Source organism: Tachysurus fulvidraco, chromosome 15, assembly GCF_022655615.1.
Source record: "Tachysurus fulvidraco isolate hzauxx_2018 chromosome 15, HZAU_PFXX_2.0, whole genome shotgun sequence".
NCBI lineage: Eukaryota > Metazoa > Chordata > Actinopteri > Siluriformes > Bagridae > Tachysurus > Tachysurus fulvidraco.
This window is the reverse complement of record NC_062532.1, coordinates 5,077,655-5,097,672: the sequence shown is the minus strand read 5'-3', so window position 1 is coordinate 5,097,672 and position 20,018 is coordinate 5,077,655. Positions and strand designations below refer to the sequence as shown.

Below are 20,018 nucleotides of genomic sequence, written 5' to 3'. Positions count from 1 at the left end.
CTCATCAGCAAGTCTCTGAATGTTGATAAAACTAAAGAAATGGTTGTTGTCTCGTGGAGAAATGTTGTCTCATTTCACTGTGTACTGCAACAGCTATGGTTTAAATGACAATAAAAGCTTCTTGACTTGACTTGGTGATGTTCTTCCTGTCACTGTTCCTCCTTAATGCTACGGTATATAGAGACAATAGAACAGTCTAGACCACATGAGTGTGTAGGTTTTATTTCAGCATTTACATATTCATTACATAGGACTTAAATTTAAAACTTGATTTACATATCAAAAACATTGAATATTGTATTAAATGTTTGATTTTGTAGCATCAAAGCATTACATTGTGGTTAGAAAATTAGAAGTAAAACAAACAACATTAGCACTCAGTATGATATATGAATAATGAGGCTGAATTATATTTTTTAAACACAGAGCAAATAATCCAAAACAGAGAGCAATAGCAAGGTCAGTAAGCAGATAGCACTGTTACACTGTTATGGTAATGGTTACAGTTTTATCAGGTTTTAGTCTGGATGAGATGGAGAGCGATGCCTGCTCATATAGAGGAGATCAGCCACAGACTGCCTCTTCTAATTCTTGTTCAGGGTTACTGAGCTTCCTGGTCCTGGCTTTTCTGATGGAAAAAATAAAGCTCAGTTGATCAGCTTTAGACAATACATCAGTTTTAGACATTCTGTTTTCTAGTTGTTCCTGGTCTTCTGTTTTTACATATTAGCATATACTTTAAAATCAAATATGGACTTTGGTAATATGTTAATATTCCAAGCTAAAAAGTATTAAAGTCTTACTCTCTGGTGTCCTCTGTTTCCTGGAGATTCTGGGGTAAATGTACAGTGTGCCCACTAATGCAGACAGCAGGATGATGACCTCAAAGAGCCACACAAACACAATCATGAAATCTGAGAGAGAGAGAGAGAGAGAGAGAGAGAGAGAGCACAAGCACAACTGCTCATATAAAGTAGACCATCAAGTAAAATCAACACAGACAGCATGGGCTAATTAACACACTGTCCAATTTAATAGGAACACCTGGAAATATGTGGCAGCAGCACAGAGGTAAAGAACATCTCTTAATGTTCACCTATTGGTCTTTATGACTTTAACCATGGCATTGTTTTTACACTTTGATGAGAGACTTGGAGACTGTTTTATGTAAAATTCCCACAAGATCTGGAGTTTATGCAGCTCATCTGGTACCATCAACAATGCCACAATAAAAGTCAAAGAAATCAAACACATGATTGGCTGATTAGAAAACTTCGTGACTGCCTACAGGTGTTTCTAATAAAGTGGATTGTGCAGGAAAGTAAGAAGCACTGCACAATAGTGTTAGTGATATTTATTATTAAAAGTTTACAGTATTAGATTCATTTGTTACTTAGAAAGACAAACTCACCAATACATGTCGGGAGTTTAATGGAAATGTGCTCACGACTGACGTGATTTTCGACAAGACAGGTGAATTGTTCTCTATGGCTTTTATCTAGTACGAGAGTTTTGTTGTCGTCCTCCAACCGAGTGATTGATTCAGAAGTCCAGCTGAAGTGCAGGTTGTCTCCATCAGAAGAACAGAACACTCTCCTGACTCCAGAGAACAAGCAGCTGTAGGACAATTTCACTGAGGACACCTGAGCTGTAGATTAGAGATAAACAGCTCAGGATGAATTACTACAGAAGCCATGACAATCAAGCATATAATCAAACCAAAAATATCAGAGGAAAAAAACAAACAAACCATAAACTCAAATATATATGTGAGAAATAAACATGTTCATTTCTAATAACATTAAAAGCCTTGGTTGTATTTTTGGTGTTTGGTTTCTATTTACGTTTCTGCATTTTTAATTAGATGGAGCCTCATTTGGATAAATAAATCTAAAAACATAACACAAAATCTTGAAAGAGACTATAGCAGACATCCCAACCTGCAAAAAGTATTTTCCGGGAGGTATTCCGAATGTTAATTAATTAATGACGCACACAGGCTAACACGCACACGCAAGGTCTCTTCCCACCCCCCACTCCGCCAAGGTTTGGTGCACAGTTTCTGTCGCGCATGCGCGCTCTTGCTAGTTCGCTCTAGATTCCAGGAGATCGTTCTAATTTGCGGGCATCAGGGAGCCGCTATGAATTTAGGAATATAGGAACTTCCGGGACACTTGGGATGTCTGCTACAGTGTGGACAAATGTTTATATTTTATACATGTATGAAATAACTTGTAGTGTGTGTGTGTGATGTGATTAGAGGTTGTGTGGTCCTACCTTCAATGTTCACCTGGAGAGTATAACTGTCTTTACTTCTCCCGTCTACATCATAGATGTATAAAGTGTATGTTCCAGAGTCGTTCCTCTCTGCACTGGTTAGTATCATAGTTTTATTATCATTAACGAACTGCCATCTTGGGAGATGTGGTGTTGTTGGGGAACTTTGTTTTTTTCTATATGTTAAAATTAATCTAGTTGTCTTTAGGTCAAACCCATCCTCCAGCGGCATTTGCAGGTGCAGTCGTTGTCCCACAGCTACATAACACGGTTTAATCTGTTTAAATCTACAGACAACATGATCCTGAAACAGTGAACCTGCAGAGGAAGAAAAAATCATCATCATTCTGTTAATATTATTGTAAACTGAAACACCTCTGATCTGTGTAAACTTCAAACCTGTCTATTTTTATTTTCTCAGTTGATTTACTTATTTTAATTTAATATAGAAAAAAATAACAATCAATACAGATAACAGCATCAGTGATAAAGATTTTTCTACCCAAATATTGTTTGATTTATGAAGGTGTTAAATGATATTTTACACTTTTGTGCGTTCAGTAAAAGATGACTGATGAGATTTTTGAGTGGGATTAGTCAAAAATGTCTGTGTGAGTGTGTGGGGTTAATCACTAATGTCTGTGTGAGTGTGTGGGGTTAATCACTAATGTCTGTGTGAGTGTGTGGGGTTAGTCACTAATGTCTGTGTGAGTGTGATGTGAAACAGTGAACCTGCAGAGGAAGAAAAAATCATCAGCATTCTGTTAATATTATTGGCAACTGCTTTACTTGTTTGCTGAATTTTATTTGGACAAAATGGAATCAGTGATTAAGTGATAAATAAATATTTCAGCAAACTTTTACTTTCATTTAAAAATCTGTTCACCATTAAATTAGCATTTTTCACCAAAATCATCCAAAGACTCGAATTTACTTATATACAAAATACAAAGTGTTTTATTATATTCTATATTATATTCTATTCTATTATGTTATATATTATATTATATATACTGTATGCATCACAAACATTATATACTGTACATTTTATATATTAAATTATCAGATGATTAAAGACTGTATATGGGGGCCGACAGGATTAGTCAAGGCTGTCCTCAGGATGTGTCTGGATCTGGCTGTTTTGTCTCTGTGTTCACAAACTGCTGCATTGGAATTTTGTTCATTAAATCCTTCTTTATAAAAGACAGACTCACCAGGACATTGTCTGGAGTTCAGCAGTATCGTGGTCACGGCTGACATGATTTTCTACATGGCAGGTGATGTTTCCTTGATGTTCTTGTTCCAGTGTGACAGTGCTGGTCCCGTTCTCCAGTTGAGGGAGTGTGTTAAAGTCAGAAGTCCAGCTGAAGTGAAGGTTGTCTCCATCAGCAGAACAGGTCACTTTCATGACTCCAGAGGACAAGCAGCTGTAGGACACTTTCACTGAGGACACCTGAGCTGTAGATTAGAGACAAACACATCAGAATAAATTAAACACATTATTAAACCAGAAATAAAAGAACAAACCAGAAACACAACAACATATCAAATAGATATGGCAAAAAATAATTTGTTTCTAACATTAAAACACCAATTGTTTTTCTTAATCTATATAGTTCTGCATTTTTAATTAGATGCATTTGCATAAATAAATATGAAAACATAAAACAAAATCTTGAGAGATACTATAGTGTCTATAAATGTTTATATTTTATACATTTATGAACTTGTAGTGTGATGTGATTAGAGGTTGTGTGGTCCTACCTTCAATGTTCACCTGGAGAGTATAACTGCCTTTACTTCTCCCGTCTACATCAAAGATGTTTAAAGTGTATGTTCCAGAGTCGTTCCTCTCTGCACTGGTTAGTATCATAGTTTTACTATCATTAACAAACTGCCATCTTGAGTGATTTGGTGTTGGTGGGGAACTTTGGGTTTTTCTATATCTTAAAATTACACTAGTGGTATTTAGGTCAAACTCATCCTCCAGCGGCATTTGCAGGTACAGTTGTTGTCCCACAGCTACATAACACTGATTACTCTGAGTAAATCTACAGACATGATCCTGAAACAGTGAACCTGCAGAGGAAGAAAAAATCATCAGCATTCTGTTAATAGTATTGTAAACTGAAACACACTTCTCATCTTTGTAAACTTCAAAACAGTATCTTCTCCAAGTGAAATTTTAGTTCGGACTGAAATGGCAGGAAAACATTCTAACATCAGTCGAGTAAAGATTAAATAAATGATATTTCAGCAAACTGTTGTTGAGGTCTCTGGAGGCGGTCTGTGGACTGTTTTTGACCGTTCTCACCATCCTTCGCCTGTGGTCTTCCATTTCCTCACAGTGGACACTGACGGCTTATATCTCTGCGATAACTTTTTGTAGCCTTCCACTAAACCATAATGATGAACAATCTTTGTTTTCAGGTCAACTTGCAATTGGCCAACTTACTGTAAATACCCTTTCTCATGTTTGGATGCCCCTGTCTATGATGTTCAAGGCTTATTGTGCACACGAAACCAATTGTGTGTTCCAATTAATCAGTGCTAAGTAGTTTCAGGTATTCAAATCAACAAAATGGAATGGGTGCCCAAATTTATGCACCTGTCTAATTTTGTTTTGATACATATTGCACATTTTCTGTTAATCCATTAAACCTCATTTCACTACTGAAATACTACTGTGTCCTTCAGTTTTTTGATAGATCAAAATTAAATTGCTGATCCAAAGACCCAAATATTTATAAATGAAAATCATGGAAATTGTCAGGGGTTCCTAAACTTTTGCATATGACTGTAAATGTACAGCATTTTTATATATAATGTACAGTTAATAGATATGAAGGCTATAGCATTGCAGAGATGTGTGGACATTGATGTTGAAGTAAATAGTTCTAAGGCTATGGCATTGAAAGAAAATGTGCAGACACTGTTATAAAGGAACAACATGTAGAAACTTATAAGGTTATGGCATTAAAAAAACGTGCAAGCTGAATAAACAAGTCAACTAACCCTAACTGTATATACATGAATGTAAAATATTAGGCAGATTTTACAGTAAATACACATAAATAAAATAGTGCAGATGTATGTTTTTCAATTAAATATTGTGATTAGATTTTTGTCATTTTGCCCAGCCATAAGCTGTACTGTGTAAATGGTACTTGCTTTAGACTCCTTTTAAATCTACATCTTAACACTGATGCTGTGTAACACCCTCTCACAGAACCTCTAAGATCCAAACCAGTCTGGCTGTAAAACAGCACATTTGACTGTCTCTGAGAAACTACATGCTGCTAGATCATCCAAGCTCTCATCTGTCCTCATCCTCCTCGACCTTTCAGCAGCCTTTGATATGGTCAACCACAAGACTCTTTTGTCCACCCTCAGGAGTCTTGGAATTTAAACTGTCTAATATATAATATAATATATCAAACATTGTATTAGTCCAAGCAGGCCACGTCATCAAGCTGCATCAGCTGATAATCAGCTGTTCATGACGCGCACCAATCCGGTTACGACATCCATATTATCCAACCATTTAAATTCCCATTCACCGAGCCGCTTCTAGCGCATCGCTGCTGCTGCGAATTAAATTCCCTCCTCCAACCCCGTTTACCAGTTTACGCTATAAACCTTCATCACATATTAGTTTCTTTCTCTCTCTTGCTCTCGCTATATATATATATATATATATATATATATATATATATATATATATATATATATATATATATAATTTTTTTTTTAAAACATGTATGTGAGCATATTAATACTATACATATTTAATGGTTCTGTTATACGGGGGTCTATTCTATTTTCTAGTTGCTGCTCTCCCTGCTCTGTCCATGCATGTGCACGGACGGGCGCCTGAATTTTTGCCCAGAACAGAACCATATCTACAACACTAACTGTATGCTATCACCTAATAAATGCTCATTTGACAAAGTGGTCCTGACTGAAATAATAATACTGATCCTATTATTTAACCCTGTGCCCAGTTTTCTTTTCCATCATTTACATGGGAACGGTTTGCTTCCTTACTGGAAGGTTGCTCATATCAGATAACATGGAGGGGAGTGACATTTGCTCCATGCAGACTCTGCACTGATGTCCCACAGGGCTCAGTACTTGGTTCTCTCCTTTTTTCCCTGTATACTCAATCTCTTCTCTTGGTAAAGTTATTTCCTCACACGGGTTCTCTTACCACTGCTGTGCTGATAATACTCAACTTGTCTTCTCCTTCCTGCCCTCAGATATAACAGCTTCTGTTCAGATTTCAGCATGTCAGGCAGACATAATATCGCAGCAAATCTGATCTGCTGATCATCCCAGGTGACTCATCTCCTGTTCACGATCTTGCAACATCCCTGCATAACGATCTGATTGCCCCTTCAGTCACAGCTTGCAACCTTGGGGTAACCACGGACAATCTGTCCTTTTCCTCGAACGTCCTTAATGTGACACGCTCTTGTCGGGTTCCTTCTCTACTACATCAGAAGGATTCGACCATTCTTATCCACACATGCTGCTCAGGTACTTGTTCAGTCTCTTGCCACCTCAAGACTGGACTACTGTAACACAATGCTGGCAGGTCTAACTCTAAACACATTTCTTCCTCTGCAAATGATCCACAATGCAGGTGCACAACTTGATTTCAAACTGCCGAAATTCTCGCATGCCACCCTGCTGCTGCGATCCCTCCACTGGCTTCATATAGCCAGGTTCAAAACACTGATGCTTGCCTACAAAGCAAAAAAAGGTGGTGGAATGAACTTTTCCTAGTGGTCTGCACAGCTGAGCACAGCAAACGATGGTTGAAGACTTTAACTTACATTTTAAAATACCATATATCTATCCCTATCAGTAATGAGCAAGCTGGTGGTGGTGGCAGCAAGGAAAACTCCCTGAGGAAGAAACCTTGAGAGGAACCAGGCTCACAAGGGAGCCCATCCTCAATTGGGTGACACTGGACAGGAAATTATGTAAATGTAAAAAATGTCATTTCTGCAAAAGTTTATAATAGTGCAACCGAGAGGAACTAATGGGTCTTCACAAACTCTGAGTTCAGCACAGACCTGATTGCTGATGAATACCAGACCAGAGCTGACTCACTCAACATTGTTTTTAGGGTCATGGTATCTTAAGTCTGTAACCTAGTAAAGCAGGTTATAAAGCAATATATTTAATGACAGAGACTTAAAAGCACTTTTGTACATTGCTCTGGATAAGCGTGTCTATCACACGTAAATAATGGAAAAGAAAATTTGACACAGGGTTAAACAATAGGACCACAAGTATTATATATTAAAATATATATTAGACACTTTAGTGCCTGTGGAAGTCTTCAGTTTCTTAGAATTTATTTATATTTTCCTAAATGATATTTTGCATGACAAAGTTCACAGAAAAGTTCTCCTCAATGTATTCACAGAAAAAAAAAAAATATATATATATATATTTATATATATATATATATATATATATATATATATATATATATATATATTCTCTACTTTTGAAGTGCAGGAAGTGTTCATTAAAAGCTGACCGATTTACTGATATCTGATCTCACAGGTTTAAACTACATTTAGACCATTTCTCATTTCATAAAGCAGAAACTGTACAACTGCACATGTAGTAAATAAATGAATCATGCATTATTAGAGGATAAAACTTACCCATGACAACGTGGTTGTAGATCAGCAGGACTCCAAAAATGACCTGTATTCTCATTTTGTCCAGAGAACAATCCTCTCTCTGTACTTGATGGAGATCTTGGACCTGAGTGATGAACGACTACAAAAGCAACATGAAGCTTCTTTTACAGAACTATTAATACTTTACTGAGAAACAGGATGTTCCATACACCATCTACACCCCTTGATTTAGAAGTGGTAAAGCAACGCTGTGGTTTGTTCGTCTTGTCTGGGTAAATATTTTTCACACTCTCACAACAGCCTGGTCCTTTTTAGATCTCATCATTGTCGTGTTTCCATTTTCCCCAAGATCACATACACCTGTGTTGGATTATCTCTTTAGTGCCACATCATTTAAGTTCCTGTTTTCTCATTGTGTCTTGGTCTTGTTACTGTTGATGCTACAGTGTGTCTCATCCTTGTCCTCATGTTTGTATCTTTTCATTCCTTTTGTTTTTGTTTAGGGTTGTCCTGCTTCACATATTTAGTTCTTTTTGCACATTATAATAAATAAACTGTTTTCACTGTTTTTTAAAATGCAAAAGGCCCTTAACCCTCTGTTTGAGCTGCTAAAATTATAGTATACTGTAATGTCATTTTATCACTTTTGGTGAAACATGATCCCAGGTATGTTATATTTTTGGAGCTGTGTATAAAAAAAGAGAAAAAGAAATGGGAACCGATTTGCTAAAACCTTTCCATAATATTAGGGAATGGTGAAATGCTTGTGTTGACAGGATATGCCCAAAGCAAGGTTTTGCTCCATGATTATGTGCCTGAAGCTCTACTCTTACACTAGGTGGGCCTGAATGAGGCAGTTTGTAGTTGGGAAGAACACAGAAGCGTTAACTCCTGGCTCTAAGGGATCTAAGTTCATATGACAGCCAATGCGTAAGGTGAGCAGATCTGTCTGTATGGTTCTGGGCCCGGCAGCCAAAAGGCACCCTTCCAGGGCATGAACTGGTAGGGGCTACGGAAGTGCCTCCTAACGGAGATTCAAGCCATGATCAATAAAAAATATATTAACTATAACTATAGTCTCTCTCAATATTTCATTTTACAGTTTAATATTTTTATTCAAATGAGGCTTCATTTAATTAAAAATGCAGAAGTATATATATATATTGTGATATATATGTCCTTCTAATTTCTTTGTATGATTTTGCTTTGATTTTGTGTTTATTTGTTATGGTGTCCATAGTAATTCATCCCGAGGTGTTTATCTTCCTCGGGGAAGACAAACCTTTTCTTCCTCGGGGAAGACAAACCTGGAGACAACCTTTACTTCAGCTGGACTTCTGCGTTAAACACTCAGTTGGAGGGCAACAACAAAACTCTCGTACTGGATAAAATGCATATTGAAAAAGTCACCTGTCATGTCGAATATCACGTCAGTCATGCCTGACGTCAGTCACTGAACTGCCAAAATGTACCAGTGAGTCTGTCTTTTTTAAAAAAACATTAGAAAATATTTATTCTGTTTTTATACTTCTGTAAAGCTGCTTTGAGACAATGTCCATCGTTGAAGTGCTTATACACATACAGTAAATTGAATTGAAAATAATGAATTAAGCAACAGTTACAGTAATTAACAGTCATCAGCATTAATGTCACTACTCATACCCTGGTAAATACAAAGGCAAAACTGTGTGCTCAAAAGCTTTCATGTTTTAAACTTTAAACGGTTTTATTCCTGAGAAATATTATATCCTGGGTTAGCTGATGACATCGCTAACACTGCTATCCAGTGGCTTTTACCTAGTGACAACATCCCCTTTATATTTTAAGCCCTCTGTAATGCTGTGATTCTACAGTGGCAACAATTTAATAAAATATTAAATTTTTTTGAAATGTAAATCTAATTTTTAAGTCCTATGTACAGAATGTGTGAATGCTGAAATAAAATCTGTTATTATTTGTTATTATTGATGATTTTAGTATTTTTAATGTAACTCACCTACACACTCATTTGTTCTAAACTGTTGTATTGTCTGAATATACTGTAGCATACAGTTAAGGAGGTACAGTGACAGGAAGAATGTCATCAAGAAGGGCAACCATTGACTACAATCATATGCCCTTTAAAATGTCTAAACTGTCTAGGGTGTGTGTGTGTGTGTGTGTGTGTGTGTGTGTGTGTGTGTGTGTGTGTGTGTGTGTGTGTGTGTGTGTGTGTGTCTCATCCAGACTGTCCACCCTCTTGAGTCCCCTGGGAAAGGCTCCTGCTCAAGAGTCCAGGGTTTACTAATCTACCCCGGTTACTGCAGTATGTTATTTGCAAAGCATCTTAAACCTAAAAAGAGCTCAAAAGGATCAAAACGTTTTTACAATACCTCATGTAATTGCTGCTATGATACTAATGTGTTCCTTCCAGTATTTCTGCACACGTAATATTGATTGAACATACAGTATTTATACTGGTCACTGTTTTTGTGTATTGTCTTTTGTGTATTGTCTTGTATTTTTTGTTTGAACTGTCTTTTGTCCTACACTGACTTTTTTGTCTTCTGTCCTGTACTGTCTTGTTTGTCTTGTCCTGCACTGTTTGCACCAGGTTGCACAGACACACTTTATGTATCTAGGACTAACTTACTAAGTCCTTCGCTCTGTCTTTGTTCTATGTAGCTCCCTGATCCTGGAGAAACGTTGTCTCATTTCACTGTGTACTGCAACAGCTATATATGGTTGAAATGACAATAAAAGCTTCTTGACTTGGTGACGTTCTTCCTGTCACTGATCCTCCGTAACTGTATGCTACAGTATATAGAGACAATAGAACAGTCTAGAACACATGAGTGTGTAGGTTTTATTTCAGCATTTACACATTCATTACATAGGACTTAAATTTAGAACTTGATTTACATTTCAATATTGAAAATTATATATTTTTTTGCCTTTGTAGCATCAAAGCATTACATTGTGGTTAGAATATTAGAACTAAAACATAAACAAAATTAGCACTCAATATAATATGAATAATGAGGCTGAATTAATAAATTTTTTAAACACAGCAAATAATCCAAAACAGAGAGCAATAGCAAGGTTGGTAATCAGATAGCACTGTTACACTGTTATGGTAATGGTTACAGTTTTATCAGGTTTTAGTCTGGATGAGACGGAGAGCGATGCCTGCTCATATAGAGGAGATCAGCCACGGACTGCCTCTTCTAATCCTTGTTCAGGGTTACAGAGCTTCCTGGTCCTGATATTTGGATGGAAAAAATAAAGCTCAGTTGATCAGCTTTAGACAAAACATCAGTTTTAGACTTTCAGTTTTCTAGTTTTTACGTTAGCACATACTTCAAACTAAAATTTGAACTTTGGTAATATGTTTATTTTCCAAGCTAACAAGTATTAAAGTCTTACTCTCTGGTGTCCTCTGTTTCCTGTAGATTCTGGGGTAAATGTACAGTGAGCCCACTAACACAGACAGCAGGATGATGACCTCAAAGAGCCACACGAGCACAAACACGATCATGAAATCTGAGAGAGAGATAGAGAGAGAAAGAGAGAGAGAGAGAGAGAGCACAAATGCTCATATAAAATAGACCATCAAGTAAAATCAACACAGACAGCATGGGCTAATTAATACACTGTCCACTTTAATAAGAACACCTGGAAATATGTGTCAGCAGCACAGCAGGTAAAGAACATCTTTTAATGTTCACTTATTGATCTATGACTTTAATCATGGCATGAATCTTGGGTTGAAACAATGTTTTTACACCTTGATGAGAGATGTAGTGATTCCCATCAAGATCTGCAGTTTAGGCAACTCGTCCGTTACCATCAACAATGCAAGAAATCAAACACATGATTGGCTGATTAGATAACTTCATGAATGCCTACGGGTGTTTCTAATAAAGTGGATGGTGCAGGAAAGTAAGAAGCACTGCACAATAGTGTTAGTGATATTTATTATTAAAGCTTTTACAGTATTAGATTCATTTGTTACTTAAAAAGACAAACTCACCAATACATGTCGGGAGGTTAATGGAATTGTGCTCATGACTGACGTGATTTTCAACATGACAGGTGACATTATTATTATTATGTATTATATCCAGTACAATAGTTTTGTTGTTGTCCTCCAAACGAGTGTTAAACGCAGAAGTCCAGCTGTAGTGAAGGTTGTCTCCATCAGCAGAACAGAACACTCTCCTGACCTCCGGAAACAAGCAGCTGTAGGACAATTTCACTGAGGACACCTGAGCTGTAGATTAGAGATAAACACCTCGGGATGAATTACTACAGAAGCCATAACAATCAAACACATAATCAAACCAAAAATATCAGAGGAAATTTTTAAAAAAAAACAGCAACATAAACTCAAATATACAGGTGCTGGTCATATAATTAGAATATCATCAAAAAGTTGATTTATTTCACTAATTCCATTCAAAAAGTGAATCTTGTATATTATATTCATTCATTACACACAGACTGATATATTTCAAATGTTTATTTCTTTTAATTTTGATGATTATAACCGACAACTAAGGACAATCCCAAATTCATCTCAGAAAATTTGAATATTACTTAAGACCAATACAAAGAAAGGATTTTTAGAAATCTGGGCCAACGGAAAAGTATGAACATGAAAAGTATGAGTATGTACAGCACTCAATACTTAGTTGGGGTTCCTTTTGCCTGAATTACTGCAGCAATGTGGCGTTGCATTTAGTCGATCAGTGGATCATGGAGTCGATCTGTGGCACTGCTTAGGTGTTATGAGAGCCCAGGTTGCTCTGATAGTGGCCTTCAGCTCTTATGCATTGTTGGGTCTGGCATATCGCATCTTCCTCTTCACAATACCCCATAGAAATTCGCTGGGTGTAAGGTCAAGAGAGTTAGCTGGCCAATTACAGTTTTTTTCAGTCGCTACCAAGCGTTTGTCCAAACATTTGTCACATTTTCAAAACTCTAAACACAATTAGCACAGCATCAGTCTTTTGTGGCCATAACTTTCACACATTTCATGTCCTTTTCACACAATATGCAATCAGTGAACACATTTCCACAATGCTTACATTTTCTTAACAGACAAGCTATACCTCCCAACAAAATTATGGATGTTTTTGTAATATTCACGAATGTTAACACACAACATCCCACAATAGCAAAAACAATATTCCAAACCTTAGATACAGTATAAAATCCTCTGCTTCTGCAATGATATCAGTTCAAAAACAATATATCTCAGCTGATAATAAACAAACAATCACCTCCATTATTCGACATTACCATGTGTGCAGCAATGGCAAATGCAGGATTACTCCTTCACAGATGTCAGGTTGGACCCTATAATACCGAACGCCTCCTTGCCTCTCTCAATGATCTCCACCAGCGCCTGGTACCAGAGCAGGATCAGGAGGGTGAAAACATGAGGACATTTGTAATTACCTGAGAAAAAGTTGCTTTCCATCATTCGCAAGCAATAACAGCATGGTTTGAAGTCCACCCAAGACTGGTAAGTCTCTTCGTTCCACCCTATTCACCTTTCCTCAACCCCATAGTGGAGTTCTTTTCTGTATGGAGGTGGAAGGTTTATGACCATCAGCCACATGACCAGATGTCCCTCCTTGAAGCCATGGATGCTGGCTGCAGGGACATCACAGTTCAAGATTGCCAAGGGTGGATCCAACATACCAAGCGATTTTATCCCAGGTGCATCGCCTTAGATGATATCAGATGTGATGTTGACGAAAACATGTGGCCTAACCCTGAAGATTGCAGGGATTAGATACATTAATTTTGTGCTATTTTTAGTTCCCCCCTTCTTATCTGGGCTTTTTGCTGTTTTGTTTTTTGTTTTTCAGAATGCTCTTATATATGCTATTTTGTTCACTGTAAGCAATACTGTAAAACTTTTTCTCTTCTATTATATTGTGTTTCTACTGTACCTCCTTAAGTAAACAGTAAAGAAAAAAATAACTGATTTGCTTTTTACTGGAATGCATTTGAATGTGAACATTACTGTACATGTGGACATACAGTTCCCAACTAAGACATTTTGTGTAAAAGGTGGATGCATGTTACCTGAAACATAAAAGTCTATGCAGTTTTTCTAATGTCAACAATAGCCAGTATTTTGAAACCTGGTGTACTTTGATTGACTGCATATACCTTGTGAAGTGAAAACAAGTGTTATTCTTTGACAGAATAATTTCATTTTGAGTCAGATTTCTAGTGTTTCGGTAAAGTTAGTGTGTGCAGAGAAAGATGTGTTCTGTTTTGAAATGGAGAGTTAGTATATATTTAACAAAATGTGTTTTTGAGAGGAAAATTATCAATTTGGCCAATTGTGTTTTGTAGGTGTGAGTCTGTGTTAAGAGTTTAGAAAAATTATCTTAAGTATAGGTAAGCGCTTGTTAGCGATTGAAAAAAACTGTAAGAACAGGGATACCATGGTCCTTAAACCAGGTACTGGTAGCTTTGGCACTGTGTGCAGGGCACTGTTGGAAAATGAAATCTGCATCTCCGTAAAGTTGGTCATGAAGTGCACAGACAGCGTCAGAAGCGTCTCGCCTGGGCTAAAGACAAAAGGACTCAACTGCTGCTGAGTGGTCCAAAGTTATGTTCTCTGATGAAAGTAAATTTTGCATTTCCTTTGGAAATCAGGGTCCCAGAGTCTGGAGGAAGAGAGGGAGAGGCACACAATCCACGTTTGCTTGAGGTCCAGTGTAAAGTTTCCACAGTCAGTGATGGTTTGGGGTGCCATGTCATCTGCTGGTGTTGGTCCACTGTGTTTTCTAAAGGTCCAAGGTCAACGCAGCCGTATACCAGGAAGTTTTAGAGCACTTCATGCTTCCTGCTGCTGACCAACTTTATGGAGATGCAGGTTTCATTTTCCAACAGGACTTGTTGGAGTTTCACTTTTTGAATGGAATTAGTGAAATAAGTCAACTTTTTGATGATATTCTAATTGTATGACCTGCCCCTGTATATGTGAGAAATAAACATGTAAGTTTCTAATGACATTAAAATCCTAGGTTGTTTTTGTTGTTCGGTTAATATTTACGTTTCTGCAATTTTTAATTAGATGGAGGCCTCATTTGCATAAATAAATATAAAAACATAAAACAAAATCTTGAAAGAGACTATAGCAGACATCCCAACCTGCAAAAAGTATTTTCCGGGAGGTATTCCGGAAACCATCCTCCTGATATTGTGGTTTTTTGGGGGCTCTGTCCCTCTGCCATGGGCCATGATGGCGCTCCTGTTTCTAGATACACTGATTAATAGTGATGGCCAGTTCGTGAACGAATCGTTCTTTTGAACCAGTTCTTTTTAGTGAACTGGATGAACTGGTTCACCAAGTCGGACTGATTCGTTCTAAACAGTTCGCGTCTTGAATCAGCGCTGATCCACAAGTTACTAAAGTTACTCACTTTCGGTCATGCCTGACAGTCGGGCCGACACTAAATAAACTAATATCCCGGAGTATATGTAACTCCTGTATACTGAACTGAGACATTTTGTGCTGAGAGTACTGTGAGCGCGAGCTGTTTGATACTGCGCATGCGTGAATTACTGAACCCGATACAGCAAATCACCAGTACACTGAACTGAGAACTGTTTCTTTCGGACGCGTCCGAGAACCAATGAGCTGTTGATACTGCGCATGCTCTAATATCCGAACTGTTACAGTGAATCATCAGTACACTGAACTGAGAACTGTTTCTTTCGGACGCGTCCGAGAACCAATGAGCTGTTGATACTGCGCATGCTCTAATATCCGAACTGTTACAGTGAATCATCAGTACACTGAACTGAGAACTGTTTCTTTCGGACGCGTCCTAGAACCGATGAATTGGTACAGCGAATCATCAGTACACTGAACGAACTGTTTCGGACATACTGTTGATGCTGCGCATGCGTGAACCTGCAGAGTAAATTATACATATTGGGATATGCATAGTAACTAGTCATAGGCTATTAAACATTTTTAGATAAAAAAAAAAATCTATATATGTCACTCAATATATGTCAGTTAATTTTACTATTGACTATTGTGCAGGTTAGTCTGTATTTTTATATGCCGCTTTTTGTAAGTTGATGAAAACTAGTTTATTAACTTTATACCTTTAAGACACGTAAAACATCCACGTTTGCACATAAATGCCTGTACTGGGTGTTTTAGTTGCAAAACTTAAAGTATTCAACTAAAGTTATGATTACAAAGAACTTTTCGAATGTGTTAAATTGATTGTATTACCTGCCGGCAGCGGGATGATGGAATTTGCGTCAGGACGTATAAGAACTGGTGAACTGGATTTTTGAACTGGCTCATTAAATCGAACTGTCCGAAAGAACCGGTTCGCGGAAAAGAACCGAACTTCCCATCACTACTGATTAATTCGATTCAGGAGAAGAGATAAAAGCCCGCCCACACTGACAATTGATTGGTTGATTTACCGAAATCAGGCCAATCAGGATGCTCTCTGACTTACACGCGCTTAATGACGCACATATATACACACACACACACACACGCAAGGTCTCCCCCTCCCCCTCTGCCAAGGTTTGGAGCACAGTCTCTGTCGCTCGCTCTAGATTCCGGGAGATTTTAACTATTTTGCGGGAATCAGGGAGCCGCTATGAATATGCGGGAGACTCCCGGGACACTTGGTATGTCTGCTACAATGTGGATGAATGTTTATATTTTATACATTTATGAAATAACTTGTAGTGTGCTGTGTGATGTGATTAGAGGTTGTGTGGTCCTACCTTCAATGTTCACCTGGAGAGTATAACTGCCTTTACTTCTCCCGTCTACATCAAAGGTGTTTAAAGTGTATGTTCCAGAGTCGTTCCTCTCTGCACTGGTTAGTATCATAGTTTTATTATCATTAACAAACTGCCATCTTGGGAGACGTGGTGTTGGTGGGGAACTTTGGGTTTTTCTATATCTTATAATTAAACTAGTAGTGGTCTTTAGGTCAAACCCATCCTCCAGCGGCATTTGCAGTCGTTGTCCCACAGCTACATAACACGGTTTAATCTGATTATATCTACAGACAACATGATCCTGAAACAGTGAACCTGCAGAGGGAAAAAAATCATCAGCATTCTGTTAATAATATTGTAATAATATAGTGGATAGTGACCCACGTTCTTTAGTAAAAAAGGAGGTTTTATTAGTATTCGTTCCCACAAGATGTGTTAGCGGTTAGCATGACGCCGTGACATATCGTCAATGTCGTTGTCATTAAACACAGTCGATAAAATGTATTTACGATTAAAATGGCAGGGAAATCATTCTAACATCACAGTTGATTAAAGGATAAATGATAGTTCAGAAAAACTGTTGTGCAAGTCTTCTGTTCACATGTTGTGCAAGTTCATTTTTTGAAAGGAGCTTAAAGAAATATAGAAAAAAAATCACGAAGTTAAAATGTAATTAATATTTACGTCTGTTTGATTGTGGTTATGTATTTGTAATATGTATTTTGATTAGATTTTTGTCATTTCGCCCAGCCATAATCTGTACTGTGAAAACTTTACTTGCTTTAGACTCCTTTAAATCTACATCTTAACACTGATGATGTGTAACACTCTCACAGAACATCCTCCAAGATCCAAACCAGTCTGGCTGTAAAGCAGCACATTCGACACAGACACGCCCAGAGTTAATGTATTCAATGTTAGAGACTTAAAAGCACTTTTGTACATCGCTCTGGATAAGTGTGTCTGTCACATGCTGTAAATGTAAATGTAATTAATGGAAAAGAAAATTGGACACAGGGTTAAACAACAAAATTATTATATATTAAAATATATTTTAGACAGTTTAGATCAGTTTAATTTTGTAGAATTATTAAATGTTTTCCTAAAACATGAATTGATTGAAGTCATTAACAGAAAAATAACATTCCCTACATTTGAAGTGCAGGAAGTTTTCATTAAAAAGCTGATCTGATCTCACAGGTTTAAACCTCCATTTAGACCATTTCTCATTTCATAAAGCTGAAACTGTACAACTGCACATGTAGTAAATAAATGAATCATGCATTAATAGAGGATAAAACTTACCCATGACAACATGGGTGTAAATCAACAGGACACCAAAAATGACCTGTATTCTCATTTTGTCCAGAGAACAATCCTCTCTCTGTACTTGATGGAGATCTTGGACCTGAGTAATGAATGACTACAAAAGCAAGATGAAGCTTCTTTTACAGAACTAATAATACTTTACTGAGAAACAGGAAGTTCCATACACCATCTACATCCCTTGACTTGAAAATGTTAAAGCAGCCCTGTGGTTTGTTCGTCTTGTCTGAAGAAATATTTTACTCACTCATACTTACATGGTCATACAGGGTCTATAAACCTCTCATAACAGCCTGGTCCTTTTTAGGTCTCATCATTGTTGTGTTTCCCATTTCCCCCCATGATCACGCTCACCTGTGTTGGATTATCACTTTAGTGCCACATCATTTAAGTTCTCATTTTCTCATTGTGTCTTGGTCTTGTTACTGTTGGTGCTAAAGTGTGTCTCATCCTTGTCTTCATGGTTGTATCTTTTCCTTCCTAGTGCTTTTGTTTAGAGTTGTCCTGCTTTACATATTTATTTCTTTTTGCACATTATAATAAATAGAATCTGCACTTACATCTGCCTTTGTTTGTAAGTATTACCCATCCATTTAATCCTGATATCCTGAGTTTAACATTTTCCATGTTTATTTCAGATAAATGTAAAAATTATTAAAAATCAATGATTCATCGTTTCTTTTTTTTATTTCTTCATTTAATTATTTTATTTTTTGGAAGCAAGCACTGCAATTGCTCTTCACCAGAAACACAAGATGATAGACAAGCCACAGAAATTTAAATCAACTCATTAGAAAGTTTTAGACATAAACTGAAAATGCATTTAAAGCTGAACAATGTTAGATATTTTGATCAAATATTTCACTCGCGTAACACTTAAAAAAGGTAGAAAACAGCCTAAAAAACTGACCCTTCTTATGTACAACTTTTTTCTTTAAAAAGAGAAGCTGAAATGTTGGTGTTAGGAAGCTGCATGCTTGTGTGGGTTCAACACTAAAAACTGCAACAGAAAACCTTCCTTTTTTATTTTCTCTTCTTTTTAATTTTCATCAGGACCCAAAAACCTTACATATGATTAAAGACCATGGTTGATGGCATTAGTGTGTCTACAAGTAGGAAAAGAAAACAAGAAAAACAATAGCAAACTTATTATTTTTTTTTTTTTATGTTAAGCACAATTTAAGGTATATTTACTAATTTTTAAATATTAATATACTATAGATAGATTACTACTCATTTATATTTAATCCTTTATTTCTAACCAGAATAAAGATATTTGTAAGATCTCTTTAGTTGTGCTGTGAGTACAGAGTCAGTGATGAGTGGATGTGATGATGATGATGATTGATGATGTGTGTGTGTTGTGTGTGAGATGTGAGGCTTGTGGTAGCTCAAGTGGTTAAGGCTCAGGGTTATAGGGTGCAAGCCCCAGCAATGCCAACTGCCACTGTAGGGCCCTTAAACAAGGCCCTTAACCCTCCCTGCTTCCAAGGTGCTGTATCATGACTAACCGGTGCTCTGTAGCGCTCAGTAGTGGCTTTTACAATCCTGACACGAAAAACATGGGTTTAAACTGTTACCGACTGTCACGTGCACAGTAGAGGAGGCACCTCAGCGGTAGCTAAGCTAATCGGCAGGAAGAGCATGTTTTTTCTGCTGCCAGCATGAACAAGGCTGTGGTGATGTTTGTGGATGAGATTCACAAAGTTGAGATTGTGGTCGCTAAAGGGGTTTGTAATTAAAGACACCCTGGTAAGACAAGCAGGTCAATGAAGGAAGCAGTTTACAGACAAAAAGTTCAGGAAGAATTAAAACAGCAAAGAAGTAACACACAAGGTCAAAACTCCGGAGGCTTTTGGTCTCAACCCCAGTCTTATAGCAATGATAAAGGGATGTACCAGGATGTTAAGTATGAATGTGTACTCAAGATCCACAGAGTGGTTACGTGTGCTCTATTTACTGTTAAATATAATGTAAATATTA

At 37.2% G+C, this 20,018-nt stretch overlaps 4 protein-coding genes across 16 annotated transcripts in view; 1 reads left to right on the top strand and 3 right to left on the bottom strand.

The window, feature by feature from the left end:
- The window catches only part of LOC113648365, a 261,316-nt gene that overhangs the window by 170,089 nt on the left and 71,209 nt on the right, over positions 1–20,018 (top strand). The window lies entirely within an intron of this gene.
- The window catches only part of LOC113659134 (carcinoembryonic antigen-related cell adhesion molecule 5-like), a 569,148-nt gene that overhangs the window by 538,436 nt on the left and 10,694 nt on the right, over positions 1–20,018 (bottom strand). The gene's annotated exons all lie outside the window — the stretch shown is intronic.
- LOC125138884 lies at positions 1,318–8,098 on the bottom strand. Of its 2 annotated transcripts, XM_047801229.1 has the most exons (3): positions 7,962–8,098; positions 4,042–4,356; positions 1,318–1,648 (listed from the first exon to the last, which is right to left on the bottom strand). In XM_047801229.1, exons 1-3 carry the CDS (start codon positions 8,014–8,016, stop codon positions 1,383–1,385), a joined length of 636 nt encoding a protein of 211 aa, XP_047657185.1. In that variant the 5' UTR covers positions 8,017–8,098; the 3' UTR covers positions 1,318–1,382. The 2 variants fall into 2 exon arrangements, 1 of the variants encoding a protein (XP_047657185.1); XR_007138000.1 differs by lacking the exons at positions 1,318–1,648; positions 7,962–8,098 and adding an exon at positions 3,593–3,735 and having other exon boundaries at positions 4,042–4,057.
- LOC125138883 lies at positions 11,001–18,132 on the bottom strand. 6 transcript variants are annotated; one of them, XR_007137998.1, is made up of 6 exons: positions 16,198–16,376; positions 13,478–13,702; positions 13,224–13,329; positions 11,953–12,192; positions 11,346–11,462; positions 11,001–11,181 (listed from the first exon to the last, which is right to left on the bottom strand). XR_007137998.1 is itself a non-coding variant. In XM_047801227.1 (5 exons), the coding sequence occupies exons 1-5, from the start codon at positions 18,067–18,069 to the stop codon at positions 11,147–11,149; spliced, it is 762 nt and encodes a 253-aa protein (XP_047657183.1). In that variant the 5' UTR covers positions 18,070–18,132; the 3' UTR covers positions 11,001–11,146. The 6 variants fall into 6 exon arrangements, 2 of the variants coding, with proteins under 2 accessions (XP_047657183.1, XP_047657184.1); XR_007137997.1 differs by having other exon boundaries at positions 13,224–13,702; XR_007137999.1 differs by lacking the exon at positions 13,478–13,702 and having other exon boundaries at positions 16,198–16,366.

Coding starts and splice junctions, on each gene's coding strand:
- LOC125138883 (XM_047801227.1), bottom strand. CDS start 18,069: ATGAGAATACAGGTCATTTTTGGTGTCCTGTTGATTTACACCCATGTT. Junction 11,463..11,952: donor TAACCTCCCGACATGTATTG/GTGAGTTTGTCT, acceptor TCTCTCTCTCAG/ATTTCATGATCGTGTTTGTG. Junction 11,182..11,345: donor GAAACAGAGGACACCAGAGA/GTAAGACTTTAA, acceptor TCCAAATATCAG/GACCAGGAAGCTCTGTAACC.
- LOC125138884 (XM_047801229.1), bottom strand. CDS start 8,016: ATGAGAATACAGGTCATTTTTGGAGTCCTGCTGATCTACAACCACGTT. Junction 4,357..7,961: donor CTACAACCACGTTGTCATGG/GTAAGTTTTATC, acceptor CTTCCTCTGCAG/GTTCACTGTTTCAGGATCAT. Junction 1,649..4,041: donor TCTCCAGGTGAACATTGAAG/GTAGGACCACAC, acceptor TCTAATCTACAG/CTCAGGTGTCCTCAGTGAAA.